At 48.6% G+C, this 22122-nt stretch overlaps 11 protein-coding genes across 11 annotated transcripts; 4 read left to right on the top strand and 7 right to left on the bottom strand.

The window, feature by feature from the left end:
- Positions 1-490: 490 nt before the first annotated feature.
- N7506_009002 (putative Rab geranylgeranyl transferase escort protein) lies at positions 491-2352 on the bottom strand (the record flags this gene model as incomplete). The annotated part of the gene is made up of 4 exons (XM_056958295.1): positions 491-831; positions 1016-2041; positions 2105-2223; positions 2279-2352. 4 exons carry the CDS (start codon positions 2350-2352, stop codon positions 491-493), a joined length of 1560 nt encoding a protein of 519 aa, XP_056807685.1.
- Positions 2353-2793: 441 nt separating this feature from the next.
- Positions 2794-4908, bottom strand: N7506_009001 (uncharacterized protein; the record flags this gene model as incomplete). Its single annotated transcript, XM_056958294.1, has 6 exons — positions 2794-3139; positions 3192-3521; positions 3584-4281; positions 4344-4439; positions 4491-4656; positions 4706-4908. 6 exons carry the CDS (start codon positions 4906-4908, stop codon positions 2794-2796), a joined length of 1839 nt encoding a protein of 612 aa, XP_056807684.1.
- Positions 4909-5776: 868 nt separating this feature from the next.
- Positions 5777-6742, top strand: N7506_009000 (alpha/beta hydrolase; the record flags this gene model as incomplete). Its single annotated transcript, XM_056958293.1, has 2 exons — positions 5777-5943; positions 5992-6742. 2 exons carry the CDS (start codon positions 5777-5779, stop codon positions 6740-6742), a joined length of 918 nt encoding a protein of 305 aa, XP_056807683.1.
- A 705-nt stretch (positions 6743-7447) lies between these two features.
- Positions 7448-8043, bottom strand: cyp1 (putative peptidyl prolyl cis-trans isomerase (CypC); the record flags this gene model as incomplete). The annotated part of the gene is made up of 3 exons (XM_056958292.1): positions 7448-7861; positions 7919-7960; positions 8011-8043. 3 exons carry the CDS (start codon positions 8041-8043, stop codon positions 7448-7450), a joined length of 489 nt encoding a protein of 162 aa, XP_056807682.1.
- A 228-nt stretch (positions 8044-8271) lies between these two features.
- Positions 8272-10178, top strand: N7506_008998 (aspartic endopeptidase; the record flags this gene model as incomplete). The annotated part of the gene is made up of 2 exons (XM_056958291.1): positions 8272-8699; positions 8753-10178. 2 exons carry the CDS (start codon positions 8272-8274, stop codon positions 10176-10178), a joined length of 1854 nt encoding a protein of 617 aa, XP_056807681.1.
- Positions 10179-10400: 222 nt separating this feature from the next.
- On the bottom strand, positions 10401-11573 carry N7506_008997 (3' exoribonuclease family protein; the record flags this gene model as incomplete). Its single annotated transcript, XM_056958290.1, has 1 exon — positions 10401-11573. One exon carries the CDS (start codon positions 11571-11573, stop codon positions 10401-10403), a length of 1173 nt encoding a protein of 390 aa, XP_056807680.1.
- Positions 11574-12554: 981 nt separating this feature from the next.
- On the bottom strand, positions 12555-12992 carry N7506_008996 (uncharacterized protein; the record flags this gene model as incomplete). Its single annotated transcript, XM_056958289.1, has 1 exon — positions 12555-12992. One exon carries the CDS (start codon positions 12990-12992, stop codon positions 12555-12557), a length of 438 nt encoding a protein of 145 aa, XP_056807679.1.
- A 535-nt stretch (positions 12993-13527) lies between these two features.
- On the bottom strand, positions 13528-14297 carry N7506_008995 (uncharacterized protein; the record flags this gene model as incomplete). Its single annotated transcript, XM_056958288.1, has 2 exons — positions 13528-13729; positions 13783-14297. 2 exons carry the CDS (start codon positions 14295-14297, stop codon positions 13528-13530), a joined length of 717 nt encoding a protein of 238 aa, XP_056807678.1.
- A 1742-nt stretch (positions 14298-16039) lies between these two features.
- Positions 16040-17737, top strand: N7506_008994 (uncharacterized protein; the record flags this gene model as incomplete). The annotated part of the gene is made up of 4 exons (XM_056958287.1): positions 16040-16439; positions 16523-16824; positions 16877-16992; positions 17050-17737. The coding sequence occupies 4 exons, from the start codon at positions 16040-16042 to the stop codon at positions 17735-17737; spliced, it is 1506 nt and encodes a 501-aa protein (XP_056807677.1).
- Positions 17738-18412: 675 nt separating this feature from the next.
- On the top strand, positions 18413-20638 carry N7506_008993 (putative metalloreductase transmembrane component; the record flags this gene model as incomplete). The annotated part of the gene is made up of 1 exon (XM_056958286.1): positions 18413-20638. The coding sequence occupies one exon, from the start codon at positions 18413-18415 to the stop codon at positions 20636-20638; it is 2226 nt and encodes a 741-aa protein (XP_056807676.1).
- A 363-nt stretch (positions 20639-21001) lies between these two features.
- N7506_008992 (GNAT family N-acetyltransferase) lies at positions 21002-22024 on the bottom strand (the record flags this gene model as incomplete). The annotated part of the gene is made up of 1 exon (XM_056958285.1): positions 21002-22024. One exon carries the CDS (start codon positions 22022-22024, stop codon positions 21002-21004), a length of 1023 nt encoding a protein of 340 aa, XP_056807675.1.
- Between the last annotated feature and the right edge of the window lie 98 nt (positions 22025-22122).

Raw genomic sequence — 22122 nt, 5'->3', positions numbered from 1 at the left:
AAACGCAAGGAGAAGCTTAGAGGAGATGTCGAAAGTAGATCGAAAGTAGAGAATTCTCAAAGAAAAAATAATTCAGCAGTAGATGCTGATATCGAATGCCATGACGTATGGGGCGTTGTGCCAACTGGTTCACTTGTCCCCGATATTAATTTTGCGTCACTATCCACCGACCAGAAGAGGTCCCAGCGACTTGAGAAATTTGTTCCTGTCAACTTCTCGCTTCAAACATGCAGAATGTTCGATTGAGAAGAGGGACCTTCAACAGGATTGGGACAGCATAACCAACCTCATTAGATGCATATCTACATGGTCGCTTCGGACCAAATCGTACTGAAGGAACTAAAAGACTCCACTCAGAGTTCAATTGATTGAAACAAGGATCCCAAGGTTACGAGCAATGAAGTACGTATTATTACTGTTGATAGTGCTCCAAATTTCAATTGATTCAATTATATGTGCAAAGGGGGTATAAATCAATCAGATATGCTACCTACGAATCGTTGTCGTGAGTACCTTCGCGGTCATCAAACATCATGAAATCATTATCTGTGTCACATCCTACAACCTTCCTCCAAGCCTCTTTGACAATGTCAATGGTATCGTCCCCAAAGGCAAAGTCGAGGCTTGGCGGAGGGAAGCTGTAAGCACCGGGAGAGAATTCCTCTCGAAGAGGCCATTGAGACTGATCGTTATTCAAACGACCACGTTGGGTATACCGCAAAGACCAAAGCACACGAGAGGAAGTTTCAGCTGCGATGAGCCGGTCAAGAGCGACCTCGAGAAGAGAATGACCCTCGGGACCAGCTAGGGCCACACTGCAATAAACAACACCTGGAAAATGGTATTAGCCACTTGAACAACAAAAATGTTGTGAAAAAATTTGAAGAGGGGTGCTCGAGATCAGTTCGAAAAGTTCTCAACATAGCAAATTCAGGCAATGTAGATAAGTTTAAAAAAGAAATCATCATGCGAGCGATGGGAAAGGAGGGTGTGGTGAATTGCAAGGTTGACTTACTCTGCTGTTGAGGACACTCGCCAGTGTCACTGGAATGAACCTGAAGATAGACAGGCGGTGATTCGGGACTGCCTAAAGTATCGCCCGGGAACACGAGAACTGCGGTGGCAGGCAAAGGTGCCCCTTCAACTGCGATGGGGAAGAGAGAGGAGAAAGTACCAGCAACAACGTTGATTGAGCGGGCAACTTCAATCAACGATTTCGAGTCCTCGACAGAATCGGGCCACGCCGAGAAGACGTGTTTGGACTGAACATCGCCCTCATTTTCCAATGTCACAAGGAAAGGATGCTCGGAATGTTCCGGTGTTTTGCGCGACTTGCAGCCAAGCATCTTCGTGCCCAATGCGTATACACCCCCTCCCACAGCGGAGGCGCGACAAGCAGCCTGCAAAATTTCAGGGGCACCACCATACTTTGCCACCACGGCGCCAAACCCAGGACCAAGATAGCCGATGGATGACAGATGCCTTTGGATTTTGGGTATGGCATAGCTAGCAGATGTGTCTTGCTGAGAGAGCTGGGACAGTGACAGTGATAACAGAGGATCATGAAGCTCCTGTGGGACACTGAACTTTGATACCAAGTAATCCCTGAATGGCATGGACAAGTCTTCCTCTTCATGCGAAGCTTCATCCTCACTTGATTTGGTGATGTGGCGTAAGAGCCGCATCAATGTTCGCTTGGACTTCATGCTGATGTGAGACGCAGCGAACACGTCTTCTCGGTTGCCAGGGACGCGGTGGAGAATCTTCTGCGCGCCGTTTCCAACATTGTCCGAGTCTGCATCCTTGGGTGCATGTATCCACCAACTACCAACTGCCATGAACTCCAATTGACGGAAGACTTTTGATGATACAAGAGCTGACATTAGTTCTGAGCGGGCATGGAGGAAGCAGGGGGACAACGATAGAGTGTACACTCGACTAGACGCAAGCTTAGGTGTCCCCAAGCCCTCCATGTCCGTAGAATCTCTTTCTAACTCTTGTGGAGTCAGGATAGAGGCGTCTTTGAAGAATGGGTGCTGGTCTGTTGCCGAAAGAGATTTTGTTAGCAGTAGTGAAGGAAACGGGGACCAGAGAGATAGCTCACCTTTCTTGACTTCCTGAACCCACTCTTGGGCCTCATCAAGACTGAAGGCTGCCTCGGGACCACCATAATACTGGTTTGAATCCATGTGAAGAACCTTCTTTCCAGATCGTGAGAGGGCCCTTTGGGGAGAGTGTGAGTTCTCAGCTCACATCTACCCTCGTAGAGTTAACTCACAGTGCCAGTAGGGACTGGCAGAAGCCAGTCCCCATGATGATCACATCCCAGGTTGTGTCCGAGAGAGTTTCCATGATGTGACAAGATCAGGATGCTAGCTGCGGGTAAGTAGAGTTACTGTCAGATTCAACCCAAGCTGTCATGCAAGTGAGTGTTGGGATCTGTGATGCAACTGAAGCATATCTAGTCCACGGGCTTTGGAACTAATGTCACCCTGGAAAAGTTGAGGAAGGGAAAGAAGGAAGAAAGAAAAATTCGGAAAACGCGCGGATGTGGGCGCGTGAAGGCGGTCAGGTCAGGTGAATGAGGTCCCCACTTGGCCTGCTCATCAACACAATCATCAGTGGGCTTCAGTCAGACAGAGAACACATCAGATTTACTATGTAACTAATACTTGTCGCTGAGCTGAATCTATCGTACAGTTTGAGGACATCATCTGTCCCTCCATCCACTCTTGTTTGGGCTCAATGACGTCCAATACCTACTCGCTGCTGCAAGACCAGCGACACCGCACCTCAAGAGCAATCTGTTCCTTTTTTATCGCCTTCCACGTTCTCCGTAGCTACGGGAGTTGGGCCTTGATCTTGTGTTTGAGCTCCGCCAGCTTCATCCAGCTTCACATTCTTCAAAAACCACATCACTATCAGCATTAGTGAGAGTGAGACCAGGCCAGCAATCGCAAGTAATCTTTGGGACTCCCGGTAGCTTCGATTGATGGCTTCGCGGGCTTCCGTTCCCATGGAATACTTCCGTGCAACTACAATCGACCCGAATATTGATTTGGCTTGGCCCTTCAGCTCACTGGGAAGATACTGCTGCAGTTTCTTTGGCAGAGTATTTCTCCATATCGCGCCAGCGACACTGCACAGACGAGTCAGAAAAGCAATTGAAGAAAACAGGCTATATAACATACCTTGTTCCGATTGCGCCTCCAACACTCATTGAAGCGAAAAACACTGCCGTGACCACGGAAACATCTTGTCGCGAAACCATTGCTTGTACCGAGACTTGAGCAGCGGTTTGATAGAACCCCCGGCCCACACCAATGAGTGATTTGGCTGCCACAAAGGATGCCTCGTTGCCGCTGCGACCGTTCCCCATGTCCACCAAGTAGAGAAGAACTCCCATACCGAGTACGCAGAGAGGAACGCCGGTCAACACCCAGATTTGAGAACGCCTAGTATATTTCATGAAAAAAGCGGCAAAGATGCCGGTAACTTGAAAAGATACACGCAGCGAATTGCTAAAAACTATGGTCAGTATACAAGTCCTGCAGCTTCGCCAAGTTTGACTGGGGGCTCGTACTCGATTCTGGTCGCTGACCCTGCCGAGAAATTGCCAGCTACCTGGAGGTAACTTGTGAAAAAGACACTGAAAACAGAGTAGTGAAAGAAGTCTAGCGCTCCAAGCAGACATGCGGCTGCGACTGTGCGGTTGTTGATCATGCGGTAAGGAACAAATGGCTTCTTTGCAAACCACGCATCCCAAACCAAGAACACAATTAGAAAAACAACACCAAGAACCAACATAGCGATGAATGATCCCTTGGTCCACGCATGGCTGTTGTTGGAACCTGTCAAGGACAAAGGGATCAAGATGAGAGACAATCCCGCTACGAGCAGCACTGCTCCTGGTAAATCAAGCTGAATCCAAAGCAGCTGATAGGCTTTTTCCCACCATGCATCACTGGACTTCCAGCCCAATGCCTCGGAAGCAGACACCGGGGAGGGTGTTCGGCGCTGATAGAACAGCATGGTACCGATTAGTGGTAGTGATGCCACGGGCAACACAATTGCCCACATACCCCATCCCCATCGCCATGTAGAGTGGTCAAGGATACGTTGGGCAACGATAGTACCAAGGTAAAGAGTCGGGATTGTAGTTAGAGAGTCGGGCAGTGTTGACCATACGCCACGGTTGACCAAAGAAGTCATGTCCGCCACAAACACTTGCTGGGTGAGAGCAAATCCAGTTGATCCGATGGCCTCGAATATACCGGCAGCCTATGAAGCATGAGAAATCAGTATTATTTCAGGTAACGCCAGGGCTTGCGGAAACAACGCACAATGTACTGGGCGATATTTGTGCAGGCTGCGTATATAACATAGCCGAGAACAGAGAGAAAGATTGACAAGATGAACATTTCAGCTCTTCCAAAAACCTATTCATCAGGGTTAGCGCGAAGCCTTTTGCGAGAATTGAGAATACTGACATCTCCCAGCTTTGCAATGATGGGATAGGCGGAAATGCGAGCTATGTTCATAACAACTCGAGCAGCACTCATGGCAGAGTGCTGCTTGAAAGAACTTGTTGTATACGCAGCATAAACTTGGGTAGAATAATCGGCAAAGTTGATGGCCAGCGTGCACAGAAACAACCTACCAACGCAAGTTAGTCGAGAAACATGCATCAGCCCAAGCATCGTACCCTGTGAAGACAACGACCAAACCTTGCTTGGTCCAACTCTTCCGGAGTAAGTCGGCCCTTTGGACACCAGCTTGAATGCTGGAGACTGTTGACTGCTTTTCCAGATTGTCGTCGTTACCATCGTTGCCGTCGGTTTGATGGTTGTTGATATGGCTACCTGACGGACTTATCGCTATCGATATATCTTCTTTCTGTTTAGCCATGTTTGCGCTGGGAAAGACCGTGTGAATGTGCTCAAATTGAGCTCTGGATCAAGAATGGATTTATTTGAAAATTTATACAGCTTGCCCACAGACTATGAATGGCTTGTGGGACGATACAAGTAAGCTCAAATTTAGCCGCACCTAACGCGTCTCGCTTGCAGGGTTGAAAATTGAAATATATGGAAGGTATGGCTGATAGTCAAATAGGGCTCGCAAAATGTTAACAAATCTAGCTACTTCGCCCCACTGCGGCTTCCCAAAGAGGTCAAGCATGAGAGTCCACCAGGGCGAAAACTACACTGGACCAGACATATCGGGGGGGTGACTAAACCCAATCTTATCAATCAGAAGATGGAAACAGCGGACATCGTCCATGTGCGGAAGTCGAGACGAAGGAGACGCGTTAGCTTTGTGTCAAAAAGTATCCAGTGTCGAATCAGATAAGTCTTGCCAAGATGGCCAAAGGCGTGCCAAGCCCATCCGCCCCGGTACTTGAGATGAATGGCCTCATTTCCGGAAATAATTATACCCCGAGTGAGCAAAGCCAATGGGTCTGGTCATGACCAGTGATTCCTCGGTGACATCTAATCGTACATCAGCCCTGAAGCACTTTGTGTTCGCCCACACAGATCCTTCAATGATACGGTAGGGTGGGTAGTTATCCATTTGTTATACTTTTGGTCACTTGAACATGCTTGATGTCGTACCGTTCGGTTATTATCACCTTTTCTGGCTTGCTTTATTATTCTAGACCCACCGGCCAAATCAGTGTCGGGGCTCGTAATGTTCCGTTGTCTAAAATGAACCGCTCCTACTACAACAACAACTGCCCTGACTTGATCTTGCTGAATTGAAGTGCAATCCAAACATGGAGAGTCAGTGGTCTTTTGAGCTTACAGATAGCTTTGTTAAAAACACAGCAACCTGGCAGGCTGTGAATAAGGAAGATGAAAAGTATCTGATTCAGATCTCCTGGCCACTGGAGTGGTCATCCACTGGAGAGCCACCAGTCGGGGAGGACCGAGCCAATGCAATGTGAGTGGGAAAAAAAGCGATAGAATACATACCTAAATCTTTCTGCAGTTACCTCACAGACGGCAATGCAGTCTTTCTCTCAGCAACAGACATCGTGCGGCGACGGCAGGTCCGTCATCCCGAGGGAACTCCAACCATAATAATCGGGATATCCTACCCGTTGACCGACAGCGTGTATAGCCACCGTCGAAGTTACGATCTCACGCCTCCCTGCGAGACATATGTGTCCCCTAATAGCTCGAATGGGGGTTCCCAAACTCCTCAGTACGGAGGCGCCGATGCTTTTCTCCATTTTATAACACACACAGTCCACCATTTGGTGTTCTCGTCAATTTTCCCACAACTGACAATCCGGGAGACTGCTGTTTTCGGACATTCTTTCGGGGCTCTGTTTGTTCTCCATGCACTCTATACAGCGCCTTCGAGCTTCGATACGTACCTCGCGGCTAGTCCCTCGATTTGGTGGAATGAAAGCTTCATATTGCGAGAAGAAGAGAGCTATTACCAAACGTCAGAGGACCATCATCGGCCAAAAGTTTGGCTAGCCTATGGATCTCTTGAGCAATCTCCGGTACTTCAGAGAAATCAATCAGAGGCAGAATATGAGAAAAGATTAGCCGTGGCAAAGGAGAGACTTATGGGTGACAATTGTGATCATATGTTCGTTCGGCTTATGCAGAGTGGACAGCTGAGGTCAGTGATCAGGAGGAAGTATGAAGATGAAGATCATGGGAGTGTTATTGCAGCGGCATTGAGTGGTGCCATCTACTACTTCCTTGATCAAAGCGAGGAAGAGTAAGATATCGGCTCATCCGCATTCATCCATACACAAGATGAACCGATTAAATCCATACCCATATTCATGTTGCATTTGCGAGTAAGCAAGAATTTAAATTTACTAAGAAACATCGTGTTCCAAGGTTTTCCCCTCTAAACATGGTAGTCTAGAAGATCAATTATTGCCTAAGGCCAACTTCATGCCTCAGGCCAGAGTGCTGATTAAACCTTCCGAAAGGGGTTAGACTGCCCAGGTGCGCACTTTATGAGCTGAAATTTCGGCCCGCGTGTCTTTTCTTCCGTATGCCACTCCCAGTGTTCTGCACAGGATGAGCTACTACACAATGGTAGCTCATACTTTTTGGACGCGGACCTTCACTGGACTTCGTTTATGGGAGTGGTAGATAAGATTTCTTGTCACTCTGTATCTGCTGCTCTTGATGGAGACATTTGATGGAAGCGGTTCGTTTTGTAGTGATACATTCATAATCTCATTAGCTTGCTCTGTGAGATTGGCATGCTGTAAAATTTAAACTTGTGACTTCGGTCGGCCAATGTTAAAGCAACTTGGCAATTGTTGCCTGTTGAGTTGACTCTTTGAACCGGGCGCGCCGAAGGTTGTGTCCGCAACCCGTGTGGAAGATGCACCCAGATCTCGATCGGGATGCTGTCTCTTGGAATAGACTCCGTATGTTCGCACTCCACTGTAGTTGTGGCATGAACAGCCTCACTCCTGCGCACCTTCTTGCACCACTCGAGCCCGAAGAATCTTCAACTCGTCCACTGGCTTGTCCTCTCCGCTGGTCTTAACCAATCCCATGCGCTGAATGATTCGCATGCCACTCTTGACTCTGCCAAAGATCGTGTGTTTCCCGTCCAGCCACGGCGTCGGCGCGAGGGTGACGAAGAACTGACTGCCATTGGTATTCGGTCCGCTGTTCGCCATGCTGAGAATCCCAGCGCCCGTGTGCTTGAGGTCTCCATGGATCTCGTCTTCAAATTTCTCGCCGTAGATGGAGCTTCCTCCTCGACCAGTGCCGGTAGGGTCACCGGTCTGGACCATGAAGTTCGGGATGATGCGGTGGAATATCACATCGTTGTAGTATCCTCGTTCGGCAAGGGTCGCGAAGTTCTTGCATGTCTGTGCGTAAAGAGGTCAGTATATGAGTTCTCACAGCTATGCGGCGGGTGTTCATACCTTGGGCGCATGGGTATTGTAGAGCTCCACGGAGAAGGAGCCCTGTAAGAAGTTAGCGGTCAAGTTCAAACAAAGAATGGAGCACGAGATACCATAGACGTATCGAATGCCACCTCAGTTGCCATGATGAAATTGTGGTAGATTGTTAAGAAGAAGAGTTTAGTTTGAGGAAGAAAGGCGGGATCGGCCAAGGTGGAGCTTGGCGCTGCATCATTTCAAGAATCTCTCCAACTACATCTCCCCAAACATTCAACCTTATTGGCCATCATGGTCTAAGTCGTTCTTTCTTCTGTTGACATACGACCACAGTCATTTATTCTGAGTTCTCGATATCTAGAACGCCGCGTTCCATCATGGCCGATGTCAGCCCCGTCGCAGAGCTGCTGGGGCAGGCCTTCTACCACTTTGATCGCATAAGGCCACTTCTGCCAACGTATGGACATCTGCTTGTTTCCGCTCTTTTTCCCATCTGGGTTGGCTCCCATGCATCCTTGACCCGGCCTTCCTCCGCAGCAAAAGCCACCAAGAAACCTGACAAAGATGATGATGACACGGATGATGAAGAAGAAGGGTCAGGCCCTTTGCAGAAGATGGAGGCTCTTGAGCCTAGAGATGCCATCATGTTTCCACTGACTGCAGGCCTCACCCTGGGTGGTTTATACATGCTCCTCAAATGGCTGGAAGACCCAGCCATTTTGAACAAGATCCTCGGTTTCTACTTTTCCCAAATGGGCCTCTTCTTTGCCTTTGCATTCCTCAAGGATTTCCAATTGATAATTCGGTCATTTTTGTTCCCCAGATACTATCGCCAAGGGGGAAATTGTGGAAAGTCAGTCAGACAGACCGCTGTTCCATTGCATATGAGAAGCTTGGGTCCACCAACTCACCTCTCGTTCGGCATTCACCACTACCTGGAATTTGGGGTCGTGTTCCGCTGCCCACAACTCTTACCGCATTCCTCTGGGTATGCCGAAATGCTTTATACAAGCAACTCAGAGTACGGGCATATGTGCGTGGCTTGTTCGATCTCAAATTTCCTGTTGGCCTCCTGGAAGTCATCAGTGCAGTAGCATCTCTTGCTGCTGTTGGCTATTTTGCATTTGTTGAGAGGACGTGGTGGCTCACCAACTTCCTCGGATTCTGCTTCTGCTATGGCACACTACAATTCATGTCTCCCTCCACATTCTGGACAGGCACCCTCATTCTGGGCTCGTTGTTCTTCTATGACATCTATTTTGTATTCTTTACGCCATTGATGGTGACTGTGGCGACTCAGATTGATGTGCCGATCAAACTTCTTTTCCCTCGACCACCCTCCCCTCGTGATAGACCAGGTGTGACACCAATGGCAATGCTCGGACTTGGTGACATCGTTGTCCCTGGAATCATGATTGGTTTGGCACTTCGCTTCGATTTATTCCTCTACTACCACTATAAAGGCACCCAAAAGGCTAAATCTGAAGGGCCAAATCAAATCAGTGCCAAACCCGAATATCAGTCGGCAACTGGTGCGTGGGGAGAACGATTTTGGGCGCCATCCGTCAAGCCACTCCACCAGGAACTCCAGCCTCCCTACCATGATGCCCGGAACTTCCCAAAGGCATATTTCAAAGCTAGCGTGGTCGGCTACATACTTGGCTTGGTCACAACCCTTCTCGCTATGCAATACTCAAACCACGCGCAGCCTGCTCTTCTCTACCTGGTTCCAGGTGTTCTGGGTTCGCTTTGGGGCACCGCGCTACTTCGGGGTGAAGTCCCCGTGATGTGGGATTACTCTGATGGCGAGGAGGTGGAAGACGAGGATAATGAAGAGGAGAAGGACAAAAAGAAAAATGAGCCCGCCAAAACAGATCGAGAGGAGGAAACCACCATTCGAAAATTGGAGAAGCTTCTTAAGCAACTGGTTCCGGGCTTGTTTTCCGGTGAAACTCCAGACAAGCTAGACAGCAAAGAGACACCTGAAGCTGAAAAGAAGGACCAATATAAGGTCGAAGGTTCCAAATCCACCTCAGAGTCATCGAAAGAAGAAAAAGATGGTTCCCAGAAAAAAGCTGTCACCGAAAGCGATGCTAGCTTAGACCTGATCTCATTTTCTGTGTCGATCCCCGGAAAACCTAAGAACGGCCCAAAGGTCAAGATGACTGAGTCCCTAGGAGCCTCCTCCGAGGAAGATGAGCAGGGGATCCTTGTGTCCAGAGACCTCAACGGCGATGATGAGCCGCCGTTGAAGAGAAGGCGACGGGGTATGACGAATAAGTAACGGAACCATCGCAGCTCTGTATCGGACTTGCCATGCCATCAATGGAGTGAACTTGACAGCGCTAAGCATTATCACTGGTCGATTCCATGGTTACCACCGAAAAATCACGATATCTTAAGGCTGCTTTATGGAAATCACTTTGCTTATCCGGTATTGGAAATTCAGGTTTGAAACTATCATTCGTAGTGGTATCATTCATTTGTATTGGACCTCAAGTCGAGATCAGCATTGATCTAGTATCCGCTTCATCTCATGCCATCTCTGCGTAGCAACATTCACAAGCTCCCGTAGATCTTCACTATCCAATGCCCAGCCACCGTGCTTATTCAATTTCAAAATGACCGTCTTTCCATCCTCGACATCGACAACAACACATGCCCTCTCCTGGCACATACCTTCCTCATATCCATCAGGATCTGCCAGAATCCACCTTTGCTGAGTACCTTGCTTTTGCTTCTGTGCCTTCAGTTCCTCGGCATCGGGAATGACGACAGATCGCCAGTCAGCCGCGGCGTCAGCCTCGAAAGAACAGAAGTAGCTAGAAATGGGCAAGCCACGCAGAGACAGTTTTCGTGCCTCGGCAATGTTGTCCGAGCAAAGGACTGTCTCATGATCAGCGTCCCACCAAGCCTTGGGAAGCTTTGTATCACGCAGCGCAGCCAAAACGGAAGCCCAAGCCACATCGACGGGGTTTCCAGCCATCGATATAATCATGATATCAATATAGAGCACCCAGAAAGCCTTGATCTCCGGTTCAGGTCCACCACTTTGTTCTGAGTCCACGTCCATCTCCGCGCCCGCATTGCGGAACTCCTCCGCTTCAAGATTCGGTGGCTGATACCAGATGCGCAGGTCGTCCGCTTTGACGAATCGGGTAGTGTGCAAGAGAGAAAGAATGTCGTGAGAGAGGGACTGGGCCAGTGCAGAGGGCGCCGCACCGGCTGTAAAGCCTGGAGCACACCCAGTGCTCAAGGAAAGATTGGGAACTAGTAGGTTCAGATCTTGGATGTGCTCGCGATCGTCCTCGTCTTCAGTCTTTGAGTCTCTTTTTTGGGTCGAGGCGTCGCCATCTTCTTCCGACGAGGCATTCGACACACTCCAGGAAGCGATGTCATCAGTGTGAAGTAGTTCCGCTCGCACACCACATACGGCGGCTGTATCGCCGATCCGTACGACTGCGCTGCCGTTTGTGTGAGTTAAAGAGCCAGCGTTGGCAGATGTTACACGAAATTGGGAAGTCGCGCGGCCATTGGCGCGGACTGAAGGCTGGGAGCTCGCGGCTGGAGGGGAGAGGTGGGCGAGCAAGTAGGCGTGAGGTTGAAGTCGGGCGAATTGGGATGGAGGAAGATTTAATGACGGAATCGACGTAGGTGGAGCAGCTGCGGAGGAAGCCATGATGAGAGAGAGACCTAGACAGGTTTCGTTAAGCTGATGTTCCAACTCTCGAGGATGCAGAAAAAGCCGACGACATGAATGGGCAGAATAATTTCCTATCAAAGGCGGTAGAAGCTTATTGTATGCCTCAGGTGTCGAAGATCCGAAGCCCCACTCGGCTGAGGCTGGAATGTTGTTTGCTTGCCAGTGGGCGATCATTCAAAAACTCCGTACCTTTCGTGGACTCATTTTAGTAGCTCACATATGACGATTATCACGCTCCAAGGTTGTCACGTACAATTGGTAATACATTGCGGCTCTCTTGCTTTGGTCTTCATATTAAATACAGGTGTTGTTCTCACACTGAGTGTCACAAACGTGTCTTATGATATCTAGATGACAAAGCTCCTAAATGTGAGGATGATGGAGATGGTAATTCCATAAACACGAAGATACTAAAGCTAAGGAAGGAAGAAGCTAGAAGCTATGGAGCAGGAAGCATAAATAGCAAAGCAAGCAAACATGTAATGCTTGCAGAGCATGACACTAAATAAGCAATAAGAAATTAACCTAACCAGATATCGTTCAACGCCTGATGAGCAATGGATAAGCAATGTAGCACCGACATCCAACATTTTCAGAATAGACCCTTGCCCTTCCACCACTGCCTCGACCCTCTTTTGAAATTAATTGTCCTCTTCCACTTCGGGATCTCTTTCTTGCACAGCCCCTTCTTTCGGGCTTCTTTTTGGGGTAATAAGAAGAAGAGGCACGCAACATGAACAAGATAAAACGGGTTATCATCGTACAATTGAATTTCGAGATCCTCGACGAAAGATCTTCTTTCCTCCGCAGAGTATTCGAACCCTCGCTCACTCGAACAGCATCCACAGCTGGGGGTACAGTGACCAAGGCCTTTGGATCTTGTGGCTATCTCGTGACGTTTCTGGCAGCATCCACAGCTTCTACTGCAGCAGCCACCCCTTCTAGCGCAATCTTGAACTAACTCTGGACGAAGATACCAAGTTGGATTTTGTCGTAAGGCATTGTATGACTTCTGTAAAGTTCCAGGGGGAATCTCGTCTCGGCAATGTAGAGCTTATGCTCGGCCTCGGCATATCGCCGCAGTAGATCCTGTAGCTCCTGATGATGCTCCTCTTCTCTGCCGTCATCCTCATCCGCGGCTAGTTTTCTAAAAGCCAAGATTTTACTCTTCAGGTGTTGTTCGCGTTGAACGATTCCACGAAGAACGTATTCGGCGATGAGGATATCCACAAAAAGCGTGACTTCGAGGAACACTTTCTCAGGGCCTTCGCCTTCGTGAAAAAAAAGCAAGCAGACTTTTTCCCCGCTTTTATCACCTATAGTTGCATAATCTGCATTTGGTTCCAATCTCGGTCTCTCGTCCCAGAAACGATATAACCAAAAGCTTGAGAACATTTTGAAAATCTGAAGGGGTGAAGTACAGACTGGTTTGAATGAGTATGAAGAAGAACGGGGAGAGAATAGGGAATAAGAATGAAACAATAAAATCATTTCTATCCAAGGCCCGGGATGACGAAATGTGAGATGAGAGCCGTTCTCGCATCGGGCGCTAAGCTCGATGAACCATGATACCGTTGATTTCCGTTGCTGCAATTGGACAAATCATCAAACGCAAAAGATACTCTCTATCTCCAATTACGTGCAACTTATGCGCAGAAATACAATAGCATATAGGATCATTATATTCACTTGTGTGAGGCTCTGCTAAGTTATGAGACGTTTCATCCCTATCTTAGTATCATTTATGGTATGATCCCGGGCTATATGATAGATTGGTTCCTTCCTATTCGAAAACAAAGAGGGAAGGAAGGATCTTGTCGACAACCCTGAAGAACCATGGATTTTGAACACTTCTTCTCTTAATCATACAATTTATTATCACGATCCCGAGGTCTATATTAAACACACCCACAAAGTGTACTCCTATTGGTCACAAAACCTCCTTGTGAACGGATCGCCTATGCGCCTTGATGTTCTCACGCCGGCTAGTAGCATGACTGCACCAGGGGCATTTGAAAGACCTTGGATTTACATGCTGCATTTCAATGTGTCGCATTAAAACTCCTTTGCGCGAGAATGGGCGATCATAGCGACAACCCTTCCATTCACATCTGAAAGAACCTTCTGTATCACTAAGGGACATAGTTAGAAAACACAATTGGAACTCAAGAGAAGAGAAATGTACCTCTTCTGAGTCTTGTCCCTAGACGGGCGACGGGAACAGCAGAGCAGTTTACACGCGTCCATGCAGGCCTTGGAAGTGGGACCGTCTGCTTGGTTGGCTTCGAGCTTCTTCTGGATGCTTGCCAAAAGATCAACTCGAGGGAGAGGAGATTCTGGCTCACAGGAGTTTGCTGGGTGAACTGTACGGTGATATCGTTCGGGTGTGATGGGCTCGAGATAATCTTCAATAGCAGACCTGTCGATACCGATTGGCTTCGAGCAATCCAGTCTGGGAGATGCTATATTTCGAACAGATTTCGGCGTTGTTGGAGGTTGTAACTCATAGCTATGCGAGGTAGCCGTTGACGATCTTCTCCTGCTGGTTGATAATTCAGGCGGCGCGAATGCATTTAGAGATTGAGATCCGGTGAAGTATTCTGGCTTCCAATTCTCCATATCTATGTCTGGCCATTGGTAACGGATTTCCGGGGTGTGGAGCAAGCCATCAAGTTGATGAGGAGTGGGCCATTCCATCATTCAGACGATGATCGTTGGTCGAAATTGAAATGCGTTTAATGAACTTAAAGTGATGAGTAGTGTAGTGTTCAAGAAATAAGTACAAAATTATAGACTAGGTTGGGTGCTGACGAGATTTAGTATTTATAATTGAACTAAGTCCACAGACCGGTCATGGAGGGCTAGCTATCGCCTCTGCAGGGGACAAAGCAACTAAGCTTTATGGAGTATGTGTAGACTTGAAATGAAAGGTTCAGGTGCAGGGAGCTTTTGACAAGCGATGCTCCACACCTGAGCTTTGAGTGTTGGGTCACTGGTGGATCACTCGGGGCGGCACTTTGGCATGAGGGTTCATACCGACAAATCGAGTAAATGGTTTAATTATAGGACGACATTAGCACATCGGGACTGGGTCAGATATTTGAAATGCCCAAGAGAGTTCTAAACGCACAAGTCGCATCATGCAGGAGATGGCAACTCGCCTCACACACAAAATTCTGAGCTGATACCGGCCAATCGAGACAAGAAAATCGGTGAGTTGCGAACTTGAACATTACTCAGAGTGTGTTGCAATCTCACAATGCCTGGAGATGGGAGTTAGATCTTCATCGCCAATACCCGCACCCGTTTCAGTTGGTAGTCACAGAAGACATGTCATGCGGCTAGAATAGTAGATCATCGACTCAAAGGGCTTCAAAAGTACAGAGAACACGAGCGATCGCCGTTTTTGTTGTGAATCTCCCTTTCCCCTTTTCCAAGCGGCACAGGCGTAAACCCACACCACCTTAAATTGCCGATGAACATCACCATATAGCCAATTAGCGAGTCCCCTATAGCTCACAGAGTCAGGTGGGTACTATTTTAGAAGTGCCAGCACCCGCCCATCGTACCATCCCTATTGTGGGCATTGTAATATACGGGGTCTGGGGCACAGGTACATCCTGTTGATGGCATGCAAGTACTCCGGAGGGTCAAAGCAGTCTTGAAGCCTAGCTCGACGTCTTTCCATCTACTCCGTAGACATCTTATCGTTCGTATCCTTGTAGTTTTAGATCTTTTCAAGGATCATTTTCGGTGTCTTCTTTTGTATCTTTGAATTCACTCCAGTGTTAGCGTCGAGATACCTCGGCATTTCCAGCTGCTCTGATTTTTTTTTCTTCTATTGTCTCGGGGAGTAGCTGAAGTGAATGCTCTCTAATGCGGAGCTTAGAACTGACCGGGTGTCTCAACCTTGCAACCTTGGGAGTTCGCAGATCTGATTTGGCCCAATCTGGTTTCCGTACGAACAACTCCGTGCTCTGATCTCAACATCCGGGAAAGCCAAGAACCACTAATCTAAACCCCTGAGCTGGACGGTCCTGCAGGATAGGCTTTAATATACTTGGACTATGCAAGCCAACAGCCTTAGGTGCAGTCAGAATCCTTTACGGCCCGTTTCCTAATACGGAACACTTCCCAATATGGAGCAACTCCACAGAAGAACTAGTCTGGCCTTTGTGTTTGGAAATACTTAAAAAGGCCAAGCATCCCGGCATTTCATCCCAGCTCCATTCATACATAGGACATAAATATTCACAGATACTCCAGATGATCCGGTTAAACCTGTCAAAAATGCCCAAATTGCTAGAAATGCCACCTAAACACGATGCTAGTGGCCCCCAAGGCGGTGACGATGCTAGTTCGCGTGCAAACGAGAGGACCGAGCGGGGTTTCAAAGGGGAAATTTTGCCTTCTCCGGATTCTTCCTTAAACCGAATCTCCTCATGTCTCAAGATCGTCACAAATTCGTGAAGGCCCCGGAGAATTTGGCGATCCGCTCAGCCCGCCCGTCTGGTCGTGCAGCCGGTCGCCCGACAGGGGAATTCCTGTGGGTGGACTACAAGGAAAATCAATCCAAGGCCCGCGATTTAGTCCGATCCAAGCAGGCCTTCGTGAGGACGCGACATCACCGATTGCGGAGAGAGAAGCAGGCCCAGCACAATGGGTCGTTACCTCAATGTCCGTCCCACCCGGTCGCCTCCAGCAGTACCTCCAAGAGCGACAGTGACGAAGATGATCATGAGCGGGTAGTATTGACCCCATCCCCCCAGGCGGGCGTCACCGATGGGAGCCCCTCTCTAGCCATTAGCACAAATCATAACCCCAATATCTACTTCCACCACTGTGAGTACTCGCCGCAACTCCTTAGTCGGCATGATGTCATCTTTCCTTTTTTCACTCAATGGGGTCTAATACATCCTCTTTAGATCGAATTCATAGCTCGAGAGCATGCTTTCCGCTTTGCTCCAAAGACGTGACAGTCTGGTTCTGGAAAAAAGCAGTGGAAGATCCTACTTTGATGCAAATTAAGCTCGCAATCAGTGCGGCCCATCGAGCGGCGATTCTCTCGGCTTCGGGTGCCCCTTCTCTAGCCGTGCAAAAGCCAGCACAAGATGCGCTTCGCTTTCGCGGTGAAACGATAAAGTCGCTCCGATACATTCTGCAAAACACGTCTACAATGTGCTACGAACAGACAGTCTTTATCATTTCTCATATTATTGTTTCGGAGGTAAGTGTCCCTCGTCCCGGGGATGTGCACCAGCTAACATAAAACGACACAGGGCTTGGAGGCCAATGTAGATGCCGCCAATATGCATATGGATGCTGTGAGGCAGATGATAAACGCCGCAGGCGGCATGGATCTTCTTGGCCACGGGACGCTCTCTATGCTTTATAGGTAATACTGCCCTCTTGGCGTGTGACTGACTATTGCTAACTCATCTCGATGTTCCAGCTGTGAATTTTTGCGAGGCATTATGTGCAGCACGGTTCCAAAGCTCGACATGTGTGCGAAATTTCAGACACGAGTCCTGAAAGAGTCTGCCTTCTTCAAAGCGAACAACCATTTTACGATTTCCTCAACTCTCGGCACTCGGATCTTCAACTCTCCATGGTCCCAAGAGATCCACCCTATATTTAAGTCAATCCTTTCTCACTTCAGACAACTCGTCTCGTATTATGAGAGTTTCAACGAGGTTGATGTTGAGCCAATGTCGGTTGAGAACGACTGCTTACTATATCTGAATTACCGACTATTGTCACTACCATTTGAGTGCTTACTTACACCCTTTGAGGAGACATTGCGCCTGTCGGTTCTGACATACTGTTGTGTTCGAATCTGGAACCTTTTTGGAGTTCCCTGTCTTGGGGCTCTCCTGGAACAGCTTCGAAGAAGTCTGTTCCGCAGCCTCTACCTCTTCCAAAGCACCGCACCTGACCTGCTGTTCTGGATTCTATTCATTGGGAGTCTTGCATCAAGGGGAATGAAGACCAGCTCGTGGTTTTTGGCCCATCTGACCGATGCAGCAGAACAAATGGGGCTGAAGAACTGGGCCAGTGCGGCATCGATATTGGAGACATTTTTCTTCGTGTGTCGGCGTCACGACGAGCCAGCCAGGGAATTATGGAATTCCAATTTTTAAATAAACCTTCGTGAAGTTGAAGTCGGAAGATAGACGGCTTTAATGATTATAATATGATACTATACCCGGCAATATCAGCCGAACCTTTCGATAAAACTTTGCTATGATTGGATGTTCAATGCAAATAGGGATCTTCCTAGCTCAACTGGATGATCAGTGTTCTGCATATTCTCCGCGCTAATGCGGGTCTGTCACCCCAATCACCTTTTCTGCTGATCTCGTCGCCCGTGATTGGACCCCAAAGCGCTGGCCCGTCACACTTCACTAAGGTTCGGCCACTACAAACATGGCGGAACTTCGAACCCCCATAATCGGTCAGAAATATGTATCTAATATTGGCTGGTTCTCTTCCAAGGCCCAAGGTTCCGTCTGTGGGCTTATGCTGTCACATTCAAGTACGGAGTAGCTGTCTGCACGTTGTGTGACTCCCCGCTCCGCCTTTCGATTTACCCAGGCTGATTTCCTTCCGAATTTTTTTTTCCTTTCTCCTTTTTCTATGTGAATGACATCAAGATACACCTTCCAGAGCTTCAGTGGAGTGAGCTAGGTTAACTACCAGGGATTTTGCTATGCGCGGCGCCAACGAGTAGGAAACCACTCACCACAGCATCTATGGAACAATGCTGACTGAAACCACTACAGATTAGATTACTGAGATCGTTGCCAGTCCACAAAATGCTCGCCTCTATCATATCCCTCGCCAAGCGCATCAATGTCCCGGTGACAGCATCGACAACTGCGGCCGAGGCCGCTGAGATGCGACGAGACCCATGGTCCAAATCAGCAAAATATGGAGTGGGATTCGTGTATTTTGCTGTCGTCCTTCTTGTTATAGCTACTTTCATCCGATGCTGGCACAAATGGGGCGATAAGATGCGGATTGCGCATTATAAAGAGAACCGACCCGAAATATACCGCGATGACTCGGTGCCAGATGAGTACGAATTACCAAGCGCAGGCACCGATGCCTCCAATGCCCATTTCTTCCCATCGCCGACCGTCACATCCCCAGTAAAGAGAAATGAGTCAATTCTTGCTAGGATCGCCCCTTTGAACAAGACGATTGCTTTCATGCGGTGGATCTTCTATCGACCAATCCCTACTTTGAAAATCGGCAGCTTGGAGGTCGTTTTCCCGTCTTTGGCAGTTACGGTGATCGTACTGGTTGCATTGATCTTCGTCACATTATATTGCTTTGTGCCCCAGCCCTTGTACTACTGGTCAATTGCACTCGGCTCTCCACCTCTGGCTATCCGAGCGGGAATGCTCGCAGTGGCCATGATACCTTGGATTGTCGCTCTCAGCACGAAGGCAAACTTCATCACATTGATGACTGGCTTGGGCCCCGAGCGATTGAATGGACTTCATCGTTGGTCGGCATACATCTGCCTCTTCCTCAGTCTGGTACACATGATTCCCTTCTACATCACTCCAATTTGGGAACACGGTGCTCTCGTCAACTACCGTTTGGGTATTCCACCCCATGCTTATGTATACGGAACCGGTATTGCGGCTCTAGTGCCTTTACTCGTTCTGTGCATACATTCGCTTCCGATATTCCGTAAATGGATGTATGAACTTTTTGTCTTCGTGCACATTCCAGTGTCGTGGATTTTTGTGGCAATGCTGTTCTGGCACACAAGGAACTATTTGCAATCCTGGGCCTATCTGTTCACGACTATTGCTATTTGGATTATCTCCTACGCCGTTCGCCTATTCTACCTGAACTGGACGAATCCTCTGCGCACATCATCCTTCCTGATTGGAGAAGAGTCGGCATTAACCCTTCTCCCCCAAAATGCAATTAAAGTCACGATTCCTACGAAGATGCGCTGGCGACCTGGCCAGTACGTCTACCTCCGACTGCCAAGGATTTCTGTGGTCCAAAGCCATCCTTTCACAATCGCCTCGCTTTGCAGTGAGGACTTTCCGTCTGCATATGGCGAGAAGTACCGTGATATGACGCTGGTCTTCCGTCCGTTCCAAGGATTCACTCGTGAGGTTTTCCAAAAAGCCCTGGAACATGGACCGTACAAGACCTACAGCGCATTCGTAGAAGGGCCCTACGGTGGTATGCAGCGTGAGATGGCTGCCTTTGACGATGTGGTCTTCTTTGCCGGAGGCAGTGGCATCACAGCTATCGCAAGTCAATTGCTAGACCTGATCAAGAAAATCAGAGATGGAAAGGCCATCACCAAGTCCGTTCGAGTCATTTGGGCATTGAAAAGTCCAGAAACAATGGAATGGTTCCGAGAAGAGCTGCGAATCTGCCGTGACTATGCACCTTCAAATATCGTGAATTGTCATTTCTTCCTCACCGGAATGAAGGTAGATGACCAAGCTGGACGGGACATTGTCCAAGAGAAGATCTATGGCATGCTGCAAGGCATCGACAAGCGCAACTCTGCGTACATTCGCGCCGAAGCTGCTGGGAACCCAGACATTGAAAAAGAACTTCGTCGGGAGAACGAAGACGGGATAGCTGCTCTTCCCAATGCATACACAGCAGCTCATGTAGCCAACACTCGCCAATACTACCAGCCGGCAATAGACCCTTACGCGTCGCCTGGATCGATGGGACATGGCAATCCAAACTTCGACTTTGGCTTTGGGGCAGCTCAATCTGTGCCACAAAGGCCACCGCCGGCGCCTGCACCACGCTTTGCTTATTACCAAGGGCGGGCGCGCGATAACTGGCGTACTGACTACTTCCGTCCTAATATTCCTCAAATCATCAATGAGTTTTCGAAGACCTTTGGCCGCCGTGCGTGCGTCTTTGTTTGTGGTCCACCCAGTATGCGTGTTGAGGTTGCCAACAGTGTGGCAAAACTGCAGATGCAGGTCATGACAGACTCCTCGAAAGATGAAATCTTCTTACATGCGGAGAACTATAACATCTAATTCAGCGTTGCTTTTTATTGAACCGATACCCATAATCTGATATATGACAATAACCAAATTCATCTGATTTATCTACATAGATCCGCATTCATCGCAAACATCGCTCGTAGCATAGGTAGACGTTTATGCCCTCTAGGGCTTTGAGGGACAATAGAGGTTTAGATTGACTAAATCAGGGTCTTGGGAACGGATCATTAACATGACAAAACGATCAACCGATATCAACGCAGGTCAACTGCTGAATTCAAGAACGCGATAAATACAATGCAAGTCTTGATGTCGTAATGCAAACATGGATCTGTGCCCTACATGCCAGCGCCAAGCCAAATCCAAGGGTATAAGAACAAAGCATCTAGAACATCCTTACTTGCTTGCAGGCTGAATGCTATCATCGTCAGCCTTGCGCTTACGCGAAGGTGTATCGATCTGCGACGTGCTGAAATGGCGTATGCCATGGTCACCTTCATCTCCATCCTCCGCCTCAACCTTCTCCCAGTCTTCCTCCTCTAGCTCACTGCGAGCAGATGTCTCTCGGGGAACGTTTTCTTCATGGGCCGGGGGTCCAGACTTGTTCCAGTCTAAGTCTAGCTGTACAATCTTTGCGCCTGTGGGTTTCAAGCGACGATAGTATTCAGGAACATGGCCTTGAACCTTGAAACCGCGCGCAATGTACCACTCTAGACCTTCTTCATTTGCTTCGTGGACATGTGCTGTCACAGTGCGGATATTGTAGTGCTTTACAAGCTCCGACACTTGGTATGATTCCTTCTTGCGATCTGGGGGTGTTGCGAAGAGAAGCGCATTCAATAAGGATGCTGCCACACCGTTGCCTCGGTAAGGCGAGAGTAGGTGAAGAGTCTGGATGTATAAGTTCGTGTATTCCGTATTGATCTGAGTATCGGAGCCTTGGTTCGAGTCCTCTGGTTGCCGTATTCTCTCCAGCCGACAACGGATACCACCGATCACTTTGTCTGTCCCTGTAGGAACGCCAGCTTCCGGCGCGGCAGCGACGGGGTGATCATGGTAGATAGCGACCCGCGAAAGAGAAGCGATCACCGGATCTGTTATGGTAGCTGTATAGAAGGAGTTTGGGTAGCGGATAGGAAGGAGTAAGCCCGTGATCCGCGCCAAAGAGGGAATATGCGCCGTATGGACCTTTTCGACCGTGATGTGAGGGTGTGGAGTAGCCACGCCGCTTGAAATATCAAGTGGATATGGGTCAAAGACCTCTTCTTTGGAGCGTGTTGGACCTGACGCGTTTGCGACAGCCGATGGAGGTGGTTGGACAGGGCGGGGATGTATCGGCGGTCGCGCGGGGTCTCGACTGGGTGGAGAGAAGGAGGACGAAGTCGCCCTCTGATTCTTTGCAAAAATCTGGTATGCCATTTTGAAGTCGACGCAGCCCTGGGCGGTTCAAAACTCGAGGCCTTGAAGGAGCGAATGCGGAGATGCGATAAGAGCGATAAGCTCAATGAACAACTTGC

Source organism: Penicillium brevicompactum (genome assembly GCF_028827555.1).
Source record: "Penicillium brevicompactum strain IBT 35665 chromosome Unknown utg000006l_segment0_segment0, whole genome shotgun sequence".
Lineage (NCBI taxonomy): Eukaryota > Fungi > Ascomycota > Eurotiomycetes > Eurotiales > Aspergillaceae > Penicillium > Penicillium brevicompactum.
This window is presented reverse-complemented; position numbering and strand designations above follow the sequence as displayed.